Here is a 19,854-nt window from a genome sequence, read left to right on the forward strand (position 1 = left end):
AGGCCTTAGTAGCAGGTTTTCAACATCCAAATTCAATTGCAAATCTTCTTTTCGCAATGATTACACCATCGAACGATGAATCCCACACTAGACAGATTTCACTCCAAGGACAATAAATTGACGGAACCAACAGATGATGCCTATTAATTTAGCAGACACCCCGCTATCTAATATCAGAAGCTCATCTTACACATAATGGGGGGACTTTCCTCTACATTTAAACGGAGATCAAAAAATGTAATATTTAATATAATTAAATAACATCGTACGTTACATTGAGGATAATTGAATTTATTTTATTGAATGTAACATTTAAATTTAATACGGTACAACGACTGACAATTATTGGATTTTTTTTCACAATTTCAGCGCTATGCGAGTACAATTATCAGTTGTAGTCTCGAGATATCCGGTCGTCTCTGTTATCGAGCAGCTCGACGAGACGGTCGCGCGGTCCCTGAATCGTCGCGCAATCAATTGCACAATTAACGCGCGGATTAGACCCCGTTAATCGTCTCTCTCTCTCTCTCGCGAGAATCCACCGCGAAATTTATTCGCGCGGTGCGCGCCACGCGTCGCTCGCGTAAATGCCGACGTGGGAATATTCGGCGTGTTTACGCAATCGCTTTAAACGCGCATTAATCGACGCACATCGCTTCCGATCCCGCGTGTGTGCGTGTGCGCGCACGCGCGCGCGCGAGTAACGGCGACGCGCGCTTAACATTTGCGAGTCGCTGACGCGAACGGCAATATTGCCACAGCTCTCGCGTACAAAGGAGGGAGCGAACGGACGGCCAATAATAAGCTTGAACGCTGATATTCCGAAACTGCCAGGCATCGCTTTCGACACCGATTCCACATTCGCGGCTGTTATTAATCCTTTCATTTCGGATTTTTTTTTACTTTGTTAACTCCGAAGCAGCCGCGTGGGTGACGGGTGTCACTCAGTCTTTTCACATCTCGTCGAAATGTCGATGGAATCGAGCGATCTCCGATGCAATTTCACGCTGGACGCAGAAAACGGGCGCGCGGGAGATTTAGTTGATAAAAATTTCAGGAGCATTGGTTCCCGACGAACTCTCGCTTCTTCTCAGACAAAATCATCTAAGGGTTAAATACTGTATTTTCGAGTATCCTTCGGGCATTCGGTTTCCTAACACAGCGAGACGCAGAGACGATAGGCGCTAGATCGATTAATGCGAAGGTGTCGCGCAAGGATCATTGTTTTAATTGCAGTATCAGATTCATCGATTTATCGGGAAACGCAGTGGGAGTTGAAAAAACAACCGCCAGTCCCGAGCAACACCCATTTCGCGGATACACCCGAGTCGATATCTGCCGTGCGATCTCGTGATCGATGCAAGATGCATATTCGCCAAGGCCGCGTGGAGTTTCGCCTTTTTCCCGCCCCCTCCTCGCCCCTCGGCTCTCGTTTGCCGACCGTGTATGTACGTCGAGTCTACGTGCCGGTATCGCCGCGGCGTTTCGCAATTGGGAATCGTCGTGGCCGCTCGCCGTCGAAGGAAAACGACAGTGGCCGAGTCTGAGGACTCCCAACGTGCTCGGGTTGCACGTTGCTCAAGTGCAACCGAGGGTGTGGGGGAGGGGGGGGGCGTAACCCTCCCGTGAAATCTCTCGGTGTCTGTAGCGCGCGGCATGCAGAAGCGCGTGAGGCTCACACCTTGGCAGAAAAGCAGAACCAATCAGAGCTGTCGCTGGTAGTCAGCAGTTTCTACTCACTGCCAGCCAGAGTGTGCTGTTCACTACCAGCGCGAGTGCTGATTGGCCTCCGCTTTTCTGCCAAGGTCTGAAGCTGAGGCTTATCCTACAATATTCGCAGAACGCGAGAGATCGACCAATCACGGTCAAATATGAGAAGAACGGTCGACTGTCGTTGGCCGATTTCTTGCGTTGCGGCTTTAGCGTCTTGGGTTTTGCGTCCATTACAGAATAAGCTTAAGGTTCTACAATAGACGCAGTAAGTCGCAAGCCGCAAGAAATCGGCCAATGTCGATTATTCCTCTCATATTTGGCTGCGATTGGTCGATTTCTCGCGACTTGCTGCGTCTATTAATTGTAGAACCAGCCTGACGAGAGCGCTCGATCGGACGATGATAATCGACTTCCGTTAACGACGCTCGTGGTGCGACTCGCCATTTATCACTTTTGTTTAGAAAAGACTTCGGAAAGGGTCTCTCTTTCTCTCCGTTAAGGAAAGACGCGACGGAACGCTTTCGCTTCCGGCCTGCAAATACAGGCGGACGGCGCTCCGACGGTCGAGGTGCGTTTCGACCACGCGTTAATTAGCCCGGCGTTCATCGGCAGCCGTTAAGCTTCAGCCTCGTCGCAAGACTCGTCGCCGGCGAACAAACGAGCGAGAGACCGCTCCGGAGATGCGACAGGGCGACGGTGGGCGAAGAGACGAGAGACGAAAGACGCACGGCCGCTCCAACCTTTTTCCCCGGGCCGGTGACCGCGGGCCGAGTGGTACGAGGGAGACGCGGCGCGGATTCGGCCATTCGTCAAGGACCCAACGAGAGATAACGGCCTGGGGCTCTTGGCACCCGAGGAATGGCCCGAGGGTGCAATAACCCGCGGGTGCGCGACGCACGCACGGGACGTGTTCTGGCACCGGCATCGCTCGCCCTCGTCCCCCGCCGCGGCTCAAGTGTGTCCGAACGGTGCCATTCCGCGTCGTCTTCGTCGCGACGACGTTGGACACCCGCGGCACCGCAACGCGGCTCCCGTCTTGCGCCCCCCCCGGCCCCACTTCTGGGGTCGCGAGCGTTTCCTTACGCGCGGAAAGTAGAGCGGCGACTTTTTCTTTCGGCAAAATCGGTAAAATAAAATCGACGGCGGCCGGTTATTGCCACACGGAGGGAATTTTCTCTCCAAATTTACCTTGAAAATCGTGGAACAGCAACCCCTGCGAAGCTGGGCCCACCCTATTTCAAAATTTATTTCCTGCTAAACGGTTGGAGCAACAAATTAGCACATAAATAGCACTACATTTTTTTTACTTCAATTGGCAATGGTGGGGGCTCCAGCTTTATAGGGGTGGAACAGCATGGTGTTTTGAAGGATCTTACGAGAGTTTCTTGAGATTCCAACATACATTTTACTGGTAAAAGAAAAAGCGTGTGGTCTCATGATTCTCGGGATAAATTTGAAGAGAAGATTCTCTCCGTGCACGAATACTGCCTCGAGACGGAGGTGACTCTCGAGGTTAATCGGATAAAACCCGTGTCACACTACATATTACGGATCGCGGATCGCGGATCGCGTTTCGGTCAATCAAACGAGATAGTCTCGGATCCGATTGGTTGAATTGCGATCCGCGATCCGCAGTCTCGATCCGATCCGCGATATACGTAGTGCAACACGGGCTTAAGGCGTTTCCTCGAGATGGAAGAACTTTAACGTGCGCTCTTTTAATAATCGAGCATTTTTCGCTTGACAATTATGCGCCACCGAGCGTCCCCTAATTAAAGCTAATCTGATGTTGAAAATTTAAATTCCCTCGGCCTCTTTGATTTCCCGGCGCCTCGCAGCGACTCGCAAACCCGCAGTACGCGCCCGCATTAAGGCCATTATTATTTATTACACACGGGCTCGCGAGGATCGATCTTAATGGCGCTCGGCCCGATTAGAATCAAGTAAATCGGAGTAGCAAGGTCTCGTTCCTTCGATCGAGGTCCAACGAGCGACGCGACCGACGGTCGCCGATGGAAACGGCCGGCGATATCCGGCGACGCCGCCGGGAGTTGTGCGGTCTAATCTTCTAGGTCGGCATTTTCTTATCGGGAGGGGGGGGGCGCTTTTTCCTCTCTTTTTTCCCCCCTTACGTACCGCGAGCTCGGGCACGATCACGATCGCGTTATCGCGGCACCGTCAATGCCGGCCGAGGCCGTGGATTTGTATCGCGTTATTGTCCTATCGCGTGCGCGCGCGCGTCACACGGCCGCGCTATATAATCGCGGTATCGGACCGATACCGGAAGCTATCGTTATCGCTCGTAATCCCGCGCCCGGCGGACCCCGAGACGTGCCCGAAAGACGACGCGCCGGGTTGGTGCCGGGCGAGTCGATAGTGAGAATATTTTTAACCGCGTCGGTTTCGCGGAACTTTCTTTTTCTCGGGATAAAAAAAAACCCCGAAAGAAAACGTGGCGTAGGTCTGAAATAAACGAAAAAAAAAAGATATGGGAGGAATAAGTTATTTGCGGCTGGCCTATTTACGTCGAATTGAACGCGATGCATATATACGATAGATAATTATTTTTGTCTTAATTATATATCTCGCAGCGTTAAATAATTACGTAATGCCGGGCGTACGCGGGCCGGAGTGAGAAAGTTCCGGTTCGATCCGACGCGACGGATAGAGATAAAAATCGTGTTGATTTTACAGCGTCTCGCCCCGCGCATTCTCCGCGTACCGTAATGGTTAACCAATTTTGCCGGCTGGCCCTCGCCCCTCCGTAGGAGAAAAAAAAATAGAAACGATAGCGCCCGGGGCCCCGTGCTTCCGCTCGCCGCTCCAGCCTGGGCTTTTTATCGCGCGCGTTCACACGCGCGCGTGTTTATTTCGGTCGATTTCCGCTCCGCGGTAGCGGTTGCATCAGCGGCCTCGCGATAGCGCGTGGCCGTGCGTGCGAACCGGGTCGCGGTGGACTTTGATTGTCAGAAATATGCGACGCGATGTCCGCGGAGAAAACGTTCCTCTTCCTCTCCTCTCTCTCTCTCGCTCTCGCCTTTCTTCTTTCAGTCATCATCGCCCCGGCATTTCCTGCGAGCCGTACCGTTTCAGAGTCAACGCGACTCGCACGCGTACGGAGCGGACAAAAGCCGGGGTCCCGCGAGAGGACGCGAACCTCCCATACCCGCGTAACAAAAGTCGCGTGTTCCCCCCAACGGCCCCCGCGCCTTCCCGAGAGACTTCGAAATGAAACGGATGAGTCGCGGCGACATCCGTCGTCGATTTATCCGTGCACATTTCCTTGGTACAACTTAGTGGGGCCACTGTCTATCGGCCCCTTGGATCTTTGCGGTCCTGACGACCATGGTATTCCGCCATTGCTCTGGTCAGCAATCCAGCGGTACTCGTCAAGCTACACTGCCAACGCATACAGCTTTTCTCTCATTAGCTTGACCAAACCAACGTCGGATGCGCGGAAAGAATCGACGCAACACAAAACACATGACGGAGTGCACCTACTAGTCATACTATGCTACCAGATTAGCTTTAAGCCCGGTTTAAGTTACCTTTTTCTAATTTTTAAAACTAGAAAGCGATTGAAGGTAAGTTAAGCCGGGGCCAAAGTTAATCTGCGTTGGTGGAAATGGACGTTGGAAAGCCGCGGAAAGTCGGTATATAGACCGGGGATGTTTATGCCGAGGCGACGCGATCGCGACCCAATTCCGTCGACTGTTGCGTACAAGTATTTTTCATCGACTGCACGACGCCCTTCCCGCCACGGCTTTGCGCGGCCCCGTCGTATATCGCTCTCTTCCGTCGCGCCGCTTTCCGAAGTGCCAAACTGCGACAGCTCTCGTTTAACACCCGCTCGAGCGGGATATCTCTAACCGGCGTATCTTCCTATTGGCGTCACGCGAGAGGCCTCTCTTCCGAGAACAGCTCGCAGATGCGGCCAGAAACTCTCTCGCGAAGGAACCGCGACGATTTTACGAAACGTATCCCCGGGTTTCGTTACATTGCAGCCCGATATAGCGAAAGTTTCTCTCAGATATACACTGATAGAAAAATATGCAGTATTTGAAACTATAATTGTATACTAAGAACTTATCATACGTCTTCTTCCTGCATCGTTGAATATGGTTAAGGATCCAATTCCAAAATATAATTTCAAACATAGAAATCTCTTAAAGTTGCCGGTAATAGATGGCAATAATCAAGCTTTTTTAGTCGACATTAACCGGCTAGTGTTTTTAATACTGAAAATTTATCGCGAGAAATATTACCTGGCTGAGATAATATCCACTAGCCGGATAATGTCGACTAAAAAGTTTGATTACTAAAATATAATTGTTAACGATTCTCGGAGAAACTACCTCAGTTTGCCAAAGCTCCGGCCTCCTAAACATGAGCATACACGGAAAAAAATTCTGATTGCGTTAATTAGAAATCTGGTAGATTCAGCCAGTCAGAATTCCCTTAGGATTCACTAGACGCGTAGTGAAGTTTATCAAACGTTCCGGTTATGAAATACCTATCGTGACAACTAGAAATTCCGTTTGGTTTAACCAAAGTACATTCTATCACACACGTGATTGTAACAGAATTTCTAGTTGTCACGATAGGTATTTCATAACCGGAACGTTTGGTAGACTCCACTACGCGTCTAGTGAATCCTAAGGGAATTCTGACTGGCTGAATCTACCAGATTTCTAATTAACGCAATCAGAATGTTTTTCCGTGTATGCTCATCTCGTTTAGGAGACTGGAGCTTTGCGATGACACGTGATTGTTGATACAATCGGAGCATTTTTCCCAGTGCATATCTTTAGATGCCTTTAAACGCCGTCCGGTCGCTTTTACTCCGACGACGGCGATCGCGCAGCGACGAGGATGCTAACCGTCCACGATATTCTTGTTTCAGGCAGCTGCGCGAAGGTACACTCGCGGAAAACGGCCTACAGAACGACAGTCGGCTGACGCTGCTGCCGAGCGTGGAAACCGGATTGCTGGTGAGTTGAACTCTCTCGCACGTGGGTATTAATCGAGCCGACCCAACGGCGCGCTCCGGCGCGGTAATGAGTGGTTATCGGCGCGATTTTTATCACCGCCGCGCCGCGAAGACCACCGGCTCGCACCGGTCCGGATGGTCCGGCAAATTCTCCCCTTCCCCTCTTTGGCATTCAGGAGGAAGGTTTCGTGCGACCGCTCGGAATTGTACAATATCTGTTATATAAACATATGCCGGAGCGGAGATACGATAAAGACCCCGCCTTTGTTTCTCGAGCTCTGCCGCGAATTAGATTTAGCCGATAGACAGCCTGAAACGGGCTCGGGCTTCCAGAGGCCCCGGCTCGAAGCCTCCATCTGCCGTCTCGGCACCGACAAGCGGAGCCTCCAGCTGGTGTTCGCGCGACGCCGCGTCTGGTTTTTCCGCTCGCGTCCGCGATCGCAACCCGGATTCTCTGCGCGCACCCGGCGCGGCACACCGGCTCCCCCGTCCTGGAACGGTTCCCCGCTCGGAGGACGCCGGTGACTCGGGCAACGAGGAGAGCGTACGCGACGGAGGCGCGGACAAACGCCGTTAACTCTCCGGCGCGTTCGCGCGCGTGTATTCGCCGGGTCACTTGGTTTCTCGGTCATATCGTCCCCGACACCTTTATTCCCCGATAGCAGGCGGATCCGACCTGCCGTCGCGACCGACGGTGCGCCTTGTCCCTTGGCCCTACGCGTGCCAAGAGGCCGACCCGATCCTCGTCGACATACATTTAAACTTCTCGTTTTCGTCTCAGTCTTGGTCAGCGGTAGCTCCGCGCTGTCGTAGCCACAGACTTCTGTACACTACTAGACCGCTACCATGGGCATATACAATAGAATGGACTGTGCGTTATGCGCGACACGCCGGCGCACGACTCTGGAGAGAGAGGGAAACGCAGTAGGCTATGTCCGTCTCTCGCTAATGCAGGGTCGTCTTTTGACCGTCGACTACATTAGAGAGAGAGAGACAGACGTATCCTACTGTGTTTCTCTCTCGCTTCAGAGCGTGCACCCTCAGAAAGGATTTCTGTTACCGAGACAAAAAATATTCTCGACGCATTTATATTTGCCGCAACCTCATTTAGTATAAAAATAAGACGATATCAAAATAAAATCAATAATTCTTTTTTCGCAATAATCTTGGAATGAAATATTTAGACACTAACACTCTGTCGCGGCTCTTAGTCCTTTATTCCTTCAAATTTGTGTTTGTCACATTCGAGCCATACGAATTTTAATTAATTTGCCAATAACTCTGATTCTTCTCTGTTGAATTAAAAAAGATTGACCGACTATATTGAGACAAGAGTAACTTGTACAAATATAATTTACAATTTGTAAAGTGTGCCGAGCTCATGCGGAAACATCTTGGCGCTTCACACGTGTAATTGTACACCGTCACTTACGGTGTTATGTAATTAGATTCGCATCGATGCGATTAACATAAGTTGATTTAAATTAAACGGGAAGCGCGAGGCCCAAGCAAGATGTAGACGGCCGAGCAATTTTAATACGCGAATTCTCGCGCCGTTTAAATTAATTTCAATTAATACCGTAATTGTACACTGAAAAAACTTTCTGGTTGAATATGGACGAATCAGATAATTCCTTTAGGATTTACCAGAATTCCTTTAGGATTTACCAGAATTCCATGTAATCCTACAGAAATTCTGGTAAATCCTAAAGGAATTCTCTGATTCGTCCATATTCAACCAGAAATTTTTTTCAGTGTACGAACTCTTCTCGGGCACAAGTTTCAACCTTGGGACTCGCCGGTCGCGCGGGACATCTGGCCGCGGAACGATCTGTTACAGAAATCGGAGCGCGTAAACATACGACGCCCCGGCCACATGACTTGGGAGAGAGGGGGGGAGGGAGGGAAACGGGGAGCGACGTAATGTTTCGTAAGGTTCGGCCGAAGTAGCGTAATGTAACGTGACGTGACTCTTCGGCTCAGCCCCGGTCGCAAATGCGACACACACAGGTGCTGTTTCCGCGCGCGGAAACACCCAGCCTTTGGGAAACGAGGTGTAGCAACGTCACGGAAACGACTCTCCCCTCTCGTTGTGCGTTTCCGCTTAAGAACCGCGGAGGATATTGTACGGTCGGACAGAACGAAACGAAGCCCAGACCCAACGCACGAGGGCTACCTCGGGCCGTACGCGAGGAAGGTGTGACTTCACCTCCCGAGGAGCCTCGCGGGGCGACGCCGTCGACTGTCGATTATTCGGAGTTATCTGCTCGTTTCTGAGAATAATGCAACGTCATTGCGTGCGTACGCGAGATCGGTTCACGATAAGTCGGATAATCACGAGGAACATGAACAGAACGAAATGCACACGCGAGAGGTAAAGCGAGGCTGCTGTTGCTCCGCGATGCTTACCTAATAATAAAAAAAAAAAGAAACAAGATAATCAGAGCGCGAGGTGGGACCGGACGGAAAGGCAGGCGTCGCGGAATAGAACGCGGGACAGAACGATGCTGCGGAGATAATTCGCCTGTCGCTTCCGCGTCTGCAAATTTCCCCGACGGCCGTGGGCTCCCCCGGACTCCGGCCCTCGCGAAGCGATCTCTCAGCTGCGGGCGCTCCTAAGCCTTTCCGGGGGGTTAAAGGGTTGTAAGCGTCAGGGGTGGGGGAGCCGAACGGAGGCCTTTCTCTCTTTCCTCCCGGGTCTGAAATTGACTCCGAGCCGGGCTAGCAACAGCGCGCGCGCGCGCTCCCCGGGTTTCTTATCGCGCGACCGAGACTCGTTCGCATAGCTGTCAAGGGGTCCGCCCCGCTCGGCTCCGCTCGGCACGGCCTGGGCTCTCTCGGTCACCCGCAGTCAATTTTAAAGTCGGCCTCTGTGTGCCGGCCTCGGTCCCTACGTGCCAGCGGTGTTGCCTGTATGCGTTGCGTGCGCGTCTCCCTTTCTCTCTCTCTTTCTCTCTCTCTCTCTCTCTCCTGCGCGCCCTCGCCTTCAGCCCTCCCCGTCTCTAGCCGCGATCGGGCCTACAGGGCGTCGCGGAAAAAAAGACACGTCTCGGTGCGTTCCGTAATTATTTCCTGTACGCTACGCGCGACGGTTGTACTCGTGAATATTCGCCGGGAATTAGATCGCTCGATACCCCCGTTGACCCTTTCACGACCGAATCACTTTTGGTTTTATTGGGTGGTTTATTTATTTTTTCTCTCTTTTTTTCAAACGGGACACTAATACCCCGAGGAACCGAGAGAGGCGAGAGGTGTAAGTGGGACTTGTGTGTCCTGTCGGTGATCACGAGAGCTAAACGCTCTTTCGGCGGATGGAATTATTATTTTCGGCGTGCGTTTCTGGCTGGGGCGTGTATAGGCGTCCTTTTCTTTTTTCTTCTTTCAAAGATCGCACCCCTCTAGCTAAATCTAATACCGTCTGTTACAAGTATTCGCGAAAATGCATCCGCTGCCGGGGAAACGGGAATCCGTGCCTCTCCGGGATCAACGTCGGACTCGATCCCGACGCCGCTGGTCGAGGGGGAAGGGCTCGACGGCCCTCCGCGGGCGTCTGCGAGCAGCTCTCGTAGCCCCACTGCTGTTCGGTACACCCTGTAGATATCACTCGTGGGTGGTTCTACGGGGCAGGGGAGCGAGGCGAGACCTACGGGCCGGGTTCACACAGCTCGGCTGCGAGAGCGAGCGCCTCGCGATCGAAGAGCAGCGTTTCGTAGCGCGATTTATCTCCGCGCCTTCCTTTTTTCCTCGTCCGAGCGCTCGCCCGACGACCCGCCGAGAGAGAGCGAGAGAGAGAGAGAGCCCGGTCGGCTTTTCGGACTTCGTCCGGCGACCAGCTCTCGCTTGGCTCTCGCGAAATCACCGTTAGACGCTGGCAAAATGGCAGAATCCATCTTCTTGCCGGAGTCGGATTAATTTTCGTGCTGCCGGACCGGTCGCGACTCGGTGTAATTTCTTCTTCTTTTTTTTTCCCTTTCTTTTCACTCGTGGCATTTCCCAGCCGCCGTCGAGGTGTTGGCCTCGACCCTCTGAATTACGTTTGTCGAATCGTCCGCCCATATTCCGGTGAAAGTTCTCACGGCGGGCCCGCGATTAGAGACGCGATCTTTCGTGTTCTCCACCGCGCGTTATCGCATACCGTCAGTCTCGTTAATTCACGCGCTGCGTTTCGCCAGTGTTTTATTTTACAATGCGCGCGCGTTCGCTCCCGATGTTCCAGGACGCTTTTCCGTACGAATTTCCGACGGCGACCGCGAGAAAGAGAGAAAGAGAGAGAGAGAAAACGCGCCGGAAGTCACATGTACCTTCAACGCCCCTGTATTTCTTTTTTAAAGAAACACTCGGGGCATTAAACACGAACCCACTAATCGTTGAAACCGATATAGGTAATCACGAGAATGATAAAACTATAAGAACATTCTTTTCTGTGATAAGACAAGGACTTTGCTTAACTAGACTTTTCTCCAGCGCAGATTATCTGCCGTGAGTCAATCTTATTTTTATTGCCGATCTAGTGTTTCATATCTTTTGAAACATGTATAAATTCCTTTTCAAGTATCTGATTACAGCTGAAGTAGTTGAACTCGCTTTTTCTAGTCACTGAAATTTACGGTGCGTCTTCCCAGATTTTCTATGATCTTTGTTGCAACACGTAAATTGATCACTTTACCTCCCCCTTTAAGTCTAATCTACAATATGCTTTCCGCAACGAGAAGCATTCTATTTTATGCAGGCGAATCGATACGCTTGAAAAATGTGTCGGCGATGCACGATTGTGCAATGTACAATAGACACCCACAGAAAAAAATTTCCGGATCCAATGCTATTACACTTGAATGTATCGTAAAATAGGATCGATGTAGCGCCAATCATATTTGTTATAGAGAAAGGAGTATTTTAATTAAATGAGGTTGTGAGAAATAAAAATGCGTCAGGAATATTCTTTGTCTCGGTAACGGAAATCCTTTCTGAGGGTGTACAGTTTATCAACTCGCACAAATTTTTGAAACGTGTTCATTGACTGTAAAATGGAATGTTTCTAGACGCAAAGAGCAAGTTGTTATTCCCCTTTTCAAAGACACAAGTGCGCCGAATAACATAATAGCATGAGAAAATGGGGAAACAAATAATGGAAATTGATCGTCTGTAATTCTAGTATTAAAGACGATAGTCTCCTAAACGCTATCTTTCCTTAAAACTAGCCTTCCGTCTCCTACTCGTCGTAGTCGCCGTACGTCTATCGCTCGCCTAACAGCTTTATCCAGCCTCTGGATTTCCGGCGTTTTGGCTTAAACGGCAAACGAGATTATCGCGTTAAGGCGTATACGATACACACCCACTTTACGGTAAATTGATTTCGCGGCCGAAGATGACGGCAAGCCAATCGGTGCGTCGGCTATTTCCGTCGGAAACGCAGCGGCTAACGGCCGCTATTAACCGTCGGCATAATTGCATGGAGTTATAGACGGATTATCATCGCGTTTGTTGCCGCGCCGCCCCCCGAGTTTTTCCCTTTCATTTCTGGAATTTCGAGCGAAATGAATTAAGGGACGCGCGTGGGCCGACGTGTGAGTCGAGCCGATTTTTTTCCCTTCCCACTCGCGAAAGGAAAGCGTAACTATCTCCGCGTGAAAGTGTTCGATATGAAATTCAGTTATCGCACATATATTTGTGCAATTTGCTTTTTCATGCAACAAAGAGAAACGCCTGAAATTTGATGAAGCGACGTATCTCTCCGCGCGAGAGTCGCGTTACGACGAGACGCGATTTTTCCCCCCGAGATCTGTATCTCCCGCGGTTCTTCACGTCCAATTTCGTTTAATCCAGAACGGCGGAAAGCGAACAAGTTCATCGCCAAGTTACGCGATCGACCACGTCAGCGTTCAATCTACTCTTGACCCGTATCGCTTTTATTATCGCTTTCGCTCGTTTAGTTTAGTCAGCATCAGCTTTCGAGAAGTTCCGAGTGGCGGAACGCGTAGGGACCCCCTCGTGCAAAAGTCCCCGCACTCGGCGAATCGCGTTCAACGGCTTAACAGTTTTTTCCAGGAGCTGCGGAAAAACTGATTTCGACAATTGGGGGGGGGGGGCAGTCAGCTCCGTTTCACGACGTTTCGTTTTCTCGCGGCTAGTTTTAAAGAGCGAGTTCGCAATATCCTTAAACGGTCCATCGCGATTCACGAGTCCCGGTCCGATCGATCGTTGCCGCGCCGAGGAAGTTCGCTGTGGGAGACTCGGGCGAGATTGGGTGCCGGGAGCGGGCCCGATTGGTTAATCGTTTTGCAAGAACGTTTCACCGAGCGACGAGATCGGGCTTGGGACACTCAGGCTCCGTTCACGAGCGAGCGAAAGAGCGCCCGGTTTCGCGGCTGAAGACGACTTTGCGCAGCCTAATTCACAAGGACGTACATAAATGTGCACGATTTTGTTTTCCTGGGGAGAGAAAGATCTTAAAACTGGGAGGACAGTTCGTCGATCAGTCAACTCCGGCGAAATCTTTGAGCCTCTTCCGAGACCCGTCACTTAGCCGAATAAAACATTCGCCGAGAAAGTTCGCGATGTAAAATGATATACAAACGTAATGTGTAATTATATGAGTTGCATATTATATGCAGGGTTGCCTCCACGGGAAAATATATATTTTATTATATATATTTTTATAACGGGAGTGGGAAGTAACTCGTTACTTGTAACGAAGTTACAGTTACTTTTTTTTTGTTAACTCGAACTTAACTTCGTTACTTTCTCTCCATCTGTAACTGTAACTTAACTCAGTTACATTTTTTCGATAACTAGTAACTACTTTAATAGTTACATTAATAGTTACGTTTTATGTTTTTTAAACCTCCACAGATCGCATTAGGCCTTGCATTTGCGCATAAACGCTTTTATCGACACTTAATAATTCAAACGCAGATTTGATGCTTTTATTTTCATTGCAAGAAAGTAACGATTCGTTACTTTTTGAGTAACTGTAACTGTAACTAGTTACATTTTTAGCGAAAAAACCTGTAACTAGATACTTTTATAAAGTAACCTTCCCAACCCTGATTATATGTACTATTTAAGAGTGACCGAGGGTTAAAAGCGAATAAAAAGAATTACAAGCGCAAAACCTAGCTGACTGCGTCGGTAAAAAAGAACGATGAGGGATCTCTTAAGAGCCTATATCTCGTAATGGTGGGCTTTCCTCTATTTACAAGATATAAATTGAATAAAAATTTTCTTGGTGCAACGTGTTTTTATACAGAGCGAGAGGTTTCGGTGCGACGGTTTTGATTTCCGGGAGAAATGAATTTGCGGGAGGAATCCACGGTTTTACAGCGAACGTTTAAAGACGTGTCGGTTGGGTCGCCTCGCTTACACACACAACGAAACAAACACGCTGTATTTCCTGTTTTGCTTTGGCACCGCGAACGACCGATACCGGTATCTCGTCCTTTAGCCGTGAATAGAATTTAATGCGACACGTGGAGCGAGCGCATCGGCCTGTGATAGCTGCGAGCGGCGGCCGTTTTCGCCGCAGCCGTTGCAACATCGAGTGCGACGATCGCGCGCGTGCGAGCGGCGGGGTCGATTTCTTATATTTAGCGTCGGCTAGATTAATAATTTATAGCGTCGCACGCGACGGCATACGGCGAGTAAATTTAACATCTGCGACTCTCTTCCGCGCCGCTGTCCACCGATCGCGACCTACGGGTATCGACGCGGAGGGGCAGATTCCCGATACTAGGTCCCGAGATAGTTCGCCGTTCAGGCACATTGTGGCCGGCGATAGCGCGCGTTTTATTTGTCCAGATGCTTGAACGGACACTCGATCGCTCGTTTAAAGCTGTGCAGATCACTAAGGGCCAGTTTCACAAACGTTGGTTAACTGTTAACCAGAGTTCAGTCAACGCTCTATCTTTTTCTATCTTGTTCTCTAAGAAGAGACAGAGGATCAGTTAACCTTCGGTTAGCAGTTAACCGACGTTTGTGAAACTGGCCCTAAGAACGCGATACGCAGGCACGCGTGAAGGTCGGCATTCTTGCACGCGGCACTTTTACACGGAGAGAATTTTCTCTTCAAATTTACCCTGAAAATCATACAATCGTGGGACAACGCGACCTTTATGAGAGTTTTTGCAAATTTTCATCACCAGTAAAATGTACGTCGGATACAATTGCTAGTAAAATGTATGGCAAAGTTTCAGAAAACTCGGATAAAATTCTTCGAAATGCCACGTTGTCCCACGATTATGTGGTAAATTTTAAGAAAAAATTCTCCCGTGTACGTTGCATGTTTGCCCGTCGAGCCCCGATCGCGATCGATCACGAGGGAAAAGCCTTCCCTAGTAGCACAGTGCGTTCTCAACATTGGCCCAATACAACCAAATATTGGGCCTTGGGCCAATGTTTAACCAATGTTTGGTCAATGCACTGTTCCTGCTAGGGTTCGTCCTGCTGAAAATTCTTCCCGAAATTCTTGACACTGTTGCGTCAAACGTGTCCTAGGACTCAGAGTTTTGAGATTCTCTTTGGGGAAGCTGGTCCTGAGATTACGTCAACGATCCAGAGACGAAAGGAGAATTTATGAAATAGTAAGAGAGTAACGCGGCTACGCGGAAGGTTCTCTATCGAGTCGATTAAAAATCTATACCTTTCCGCGAATTTACTCGGGCAAACCGCGCAAACAGCTCGTGACTCGTTCAACTTGAAGTAGACTTTGTTAAACGCAATTTCAACGTAGCATTTAATTATCCCAAGACATTTAACCGACAAAATTAAAAATACGTAAAAGTGGTCTTCGACAAAATTCACTCTGAGTTTGGTAAAAAGTCAGGCAAATATTTTTCTATATACTTCCGACATCTACATGTACAAATTTTATCGTGTGTGCGAGATCGTTTGCGTTTGTCTTCTTGGTCTTTTGCCGAAGCTGCGAGAGAAAAGTCTCTTGAAAGGAACGGCGGACTCGGCGGCACGACCGGGCGCGATTCCCGCGAAGTGTCGGGGACTTTCCTTGGAACGAGTCCGCGAATCGAATTACCGAATCCGGCGATGACCGCGTCCGGCGAAAGGAAGTCCGTTAGGTGTGCGTGAGGGATGCCTAACTGTGCTCGTCGAGGGTCTGAGCCTCGGTTCCGCGAGGTTTCCTCTCTTCTGCAGGTCTTCTCGCGCTTTCTATCTCGCACCGCGGCCTCATCGATTCGCGCGGGGTCTCATCTTGCGTCGATAGCGCTCGGAAGAGAACGCCGATAGAGGATACTCTGGGGCAGAGATTGGCCAAAGTAGGTCCTCTTTCTCATTGGCTCCGCCAGATTTCCTCGAAACCGGAAGTACGCTACATACAATAAACTCAATTAAAGCTTTTATTCATGAAAATTACAAAAATTTGCGTGGCTTTTGCCATGAATTTATACAAGGTATTACACGCCGCGACACTTTCTTGCATCCTTTCTTCAAAATTACATCAATTTTGATGACAGTGTCAACTGCTTGACCGTCCAAACACATCCGGAACACCCTCGTACTGTGCGCGGCATAGAAATGACGTGCTTTCGGTTTGGAGGAAATATGGCGGACTCAGGTGAACTGGCTAATCTCTGCCTGGAGTGTCTCTAAACGCCGACGTAATCGCAATTCCATCGCGAAAAAAACAAAGAAGAAAAACCGCGGGGCGTCGCGTTCCGTGAAAAGGTGCGCTCGGGGAGCCCGCTATCAGCACTATTTAGCGCTGAAAACGTCATTCCATTCTCGTTGCTCATTATGCGTCAACAGAAAGACTGACGGCATTCTCAGCGTTAATAGCGAGCACCGCGAACGTACCCAAAATGTCCGGGGTCAAACGTTTTGTTTCGCGAGCGACGCTCTTGAAACACCGGGAATTAAAGCTGAAGTAATTGCTAAGCTAATTGCGGACGAATAAAGCGCAAGTAGAAAAACAAACTGCCATTAGTAAATTATTAAAACGACGCGAGAACTAATTAAGTGAAGATTGTGCTTATCTTTAGAGACTTGTTATCGTAACGTAATTTCATGTCACAATTTTTGCTTAATTAAATGTTGCTCTTTATCGATAAGCGCGGATCAGAAATTGTCGATATTGAACGCAAAAGTTTTAAAGCTGACGTTACTAATAATAGATAGCGTAATCAACATCTTCGTTATTATTATGATCGAGTTAGTTACGACCGAAATGCGAAACTGCGCGACAAATAATAAACACTTCGGCTATGAGTCTCTCGAAATGACATTGTACTCGGTGTTTCTCTTTCCACGCGTCTTAGATCGCCATGACAATTTCTTACGATACATTTAATTTAAATTTAAATGTAGACGATGCGACATGTCTAAAGTAAATTTGCACGAAAGAGCGACACTACGACGACATAGTGCATTATTTTACAATGTAACAATTCTTACAACACACTGTTATTCTATAATATCCAACTCGTGTGTGTGTGTGTGTATAATTAGTTACATTAATAATGACGCTAATGAAGAATGCGGTATAATCAGCACGTCACTGTTACTGCTCGTGTATCGCGCTGCGTCGCATTGTTTTATCTCTAAGAGGCGAGCGAGCGGTTCTCGCGTTAATCGCACGTCTCTCGATAGCGACATGAAATACGCAGCCGAACCCCGTTATCATTTCTGAAATAACGATCCTCTACCATTGTTTCAGGCGCAACGACCGGAGCAGAGCGTAATGCAGGCCTTGGAGAGTCTCAATGATTCACAGGTGAATGACTTCTTGTCCGGCAAGGCGCCGCTTAATCTGACGATGCGACTGGGCGACCACATGATGTTGATCCAGCTGCAGTTGTCCACCGTAACCCCGGCATCGCCGACCGCCACTCAAGCTAGCTCCGCCAGCAGTAACGGCCACAATCATCATAGCAATAGCAGCAACAGCAGCAGCAGCAACAACGTCGCCAGCTTGTCTAATGGCGGTAATGCCACGAGCATGTCCAATTTGCCTGGTGGTCACTCGTCGTTGCAGGCCAGAAGATGCCTGACGGCCAGATCACCGGGAAACATCGCCAAGCCGCAGAGCGCCGCCGGGACACCGGCTGGCAGAACGTCGCATCTAATTAGCAGCCTCACCAGCGCCCTACACGCAGCTACCAGCTACAGTAGCAGCAGCAACAGCAGCCTACCCACCGCCAGCATTACCACCACGACCACCAGCCCGGTGTGCTCCAGCCGGGTCACGGCGTCCTCCTCGTCCGTCGCGGCGGCGCCAATTAGCCCGGTGCACTCATCCTCGTCGTCCAGCAGCAACAACTCGGGCCAGTCCACACGTGGCAATTCGCACGGCGTTCCACCTACGAACGGCAATTCTTCTAGCGCGTGTCAGCCCTGCCCGCTCTATCACCACCACCATCATCATCACGGCCACCATCACGGTCATCACCATGGCCACCATCACCACCACCACCACCACCATCATCATCACCATTCGAGAAACAAACCCAGCTTGCCCAGCCTTTCCTCCTCCTCCTCCTCCTCCTCCTCTCCCTCTTCCTTCAGTTCGGGTTCGTCCCCGATTCAGGAGCAGTCTGCCTTGGAGCCGGTGTCCTACGACGCGACGCTACCCAGGAAGAAGCTCTGCAGCGGCCACCACCATCACGGCCAGCCCTCGTCGTCGGCGTCAGTTACCGCCAGTGGCGCGGACGCCACGAGGAGTCAGCACGAGGAGTCGAATCCGCAGAGCCCAACGTGCGCCTCGTCGCTGATGCTGGAGCAGTCGCCGCCCAAGCCCGCTACCCTCGACACCCGGGCGCTCGCCGAGGCGTCTCGGAACCTCACCCAGAAGCTGAAGCAGCTCTCCTCTGAGGTACTCACCTCGCGGGTCGACCTCGCAGAGGTATACATTGTTACCGAAGCCAGTTCCCCCCTGTGTATCATTATTCGTGATTCATATTCGTGATTGCACGTCGATTAAGGTCCTAAGAGGTGTGCCGTGATCGTATCCGGTCTAGTCGCGAATTGAATTGTCTGTCACGATCTCTTCACGGTCTTTTTACAAATTGGACTGTCTGTCTCAGCGAAGCGGGATTCTCCGCTGATTGATGTCGCATCTATTTCTCGACCGTAGACAAGAATTTACAAAAACTAATTCTCTCACTCATATACTCTCAGGTCCTTAAAATTGTCATATTTATGTATTATGTACTCAGCGTTATGTTATATTATTAATGTTAAGGACACATTTAAATTCTACTGTTCTATGCAAAGTGAAATGTACATTCTCCATTATACATTAATACTAATGCCATATTGCACTTTTCAAAAAATTATTCCAAGTTTAACATTACATCAGCGTGTACAATTTCTATTTTGTCTTGGAACTATATCATTTCATGTGTATAAACTTAATATTATAATTTAATTCACGTTCATAAGCTTGAAGAAAGAAATTTTGAATTCGGATCTTTCCATAACATTCCAATTTCCTACCATAGTAGCATAACATATAAGTTCAAAAAATTTTGAAATTTCAACAATGACTTAAAAAATGTAGTAGAAGGAGGAAAAAAGAGAAGGTAGAAATATATAGGAGCCAAATAGCGTGCTTGCTATCAGAAGATGTATTTCTAAAGCATTTATCTTTTTTTTTAGTTTACACTATTATAAAAATGCTTCGTGAATCGTCCTACACATGTAGGAAAACAATTAAGGACACATGGCTATGAATGCAGCGCAGAATCTTACGAGTCTCTTTAAATTTAGGAGAACGCGAGACGCAGGCAAGGAGCGATAATAGAGAGTATGCATCATCACGGCAAGGGCGTGTATTCCGGCACGTTCAGCGGCACGCTGAACCCAGCCCTCCAGGACAGACACGGTCGGCCGAAGCGGGACATTAGCACCATCATTCACATCCTGAATGACTTGCTCTGCGCGACGCCGGCCGCATCCGCAGGCCACTACAGGCATCATCATCACAGGCATTCGCATACACGCCAGCAATCCTTGATGTCCGCATCTTCGGCGGGCACCGCAGCCGCCGCGAGTGGATCCGCTACGTCGGCCGGCTGCCATGATTCCACACCAGGCTACTCCAGCGGTGTGCATTTATGGATTTTATATCGAATAATATTTTTTAAGTAAAATAAGACCGAGAGAAAAGCTCAGGATTAATATCTTATAATTGATACGTCATAATT

At 49.4% G+C, this 19,854-nt stretch overlaps 1 protein-coding gene across 2 annotated transcripts in view; it reads left to right on the forward strand.

The window, feature by feature from the left end:
- LOC105562598 (midnolin-A) overlaps window positions 1–19,854 on the forward strand; it is a 43,565-nt gene that overhangs the window by 20,504 nt on the left and 3,207 nt on the right. The window contains exons 3-5 of one of the 2 annotated variants that reach the window (XM_012013572.1): window positions 6,617–6,704; window positions 17,367–18,551; window positions 19,418–19,754. In XM_012013572.1, the coding sequence (XP_011868962.1) occupies window positions 6,617–6,704; window positions 17,367–18,551; window positions 19,418–19,754 (1,610 nt within the window). Of the gene's footprint in view, window positions 1–6,023; window positions 6,705–17,366; window positions 18,552–19,417; window positions 19,755–19,854 lie in introns of those variants that run through there. The other variant, XM_012013571.1, reaches the window with a different exon arrangement.

The sequence above is a fragment of the Vollenhovia emeryi genome, unplaced genomic scaffold (assembly GCF_000949405.1).
Source record: "Vollenhovia emeryi isolate VEMERY1.0 unplaced genomic scaffold, V.emery_V1.0 DF939185.1, whole genome shotgun sequence".
Classification (NCBI taxonomy): Eukaryota; Metazoa; Arthropoda; class Insecta; order Hymenoptera; family Formicidae; genus Vollenhovia; species Vollenhovia emeryi.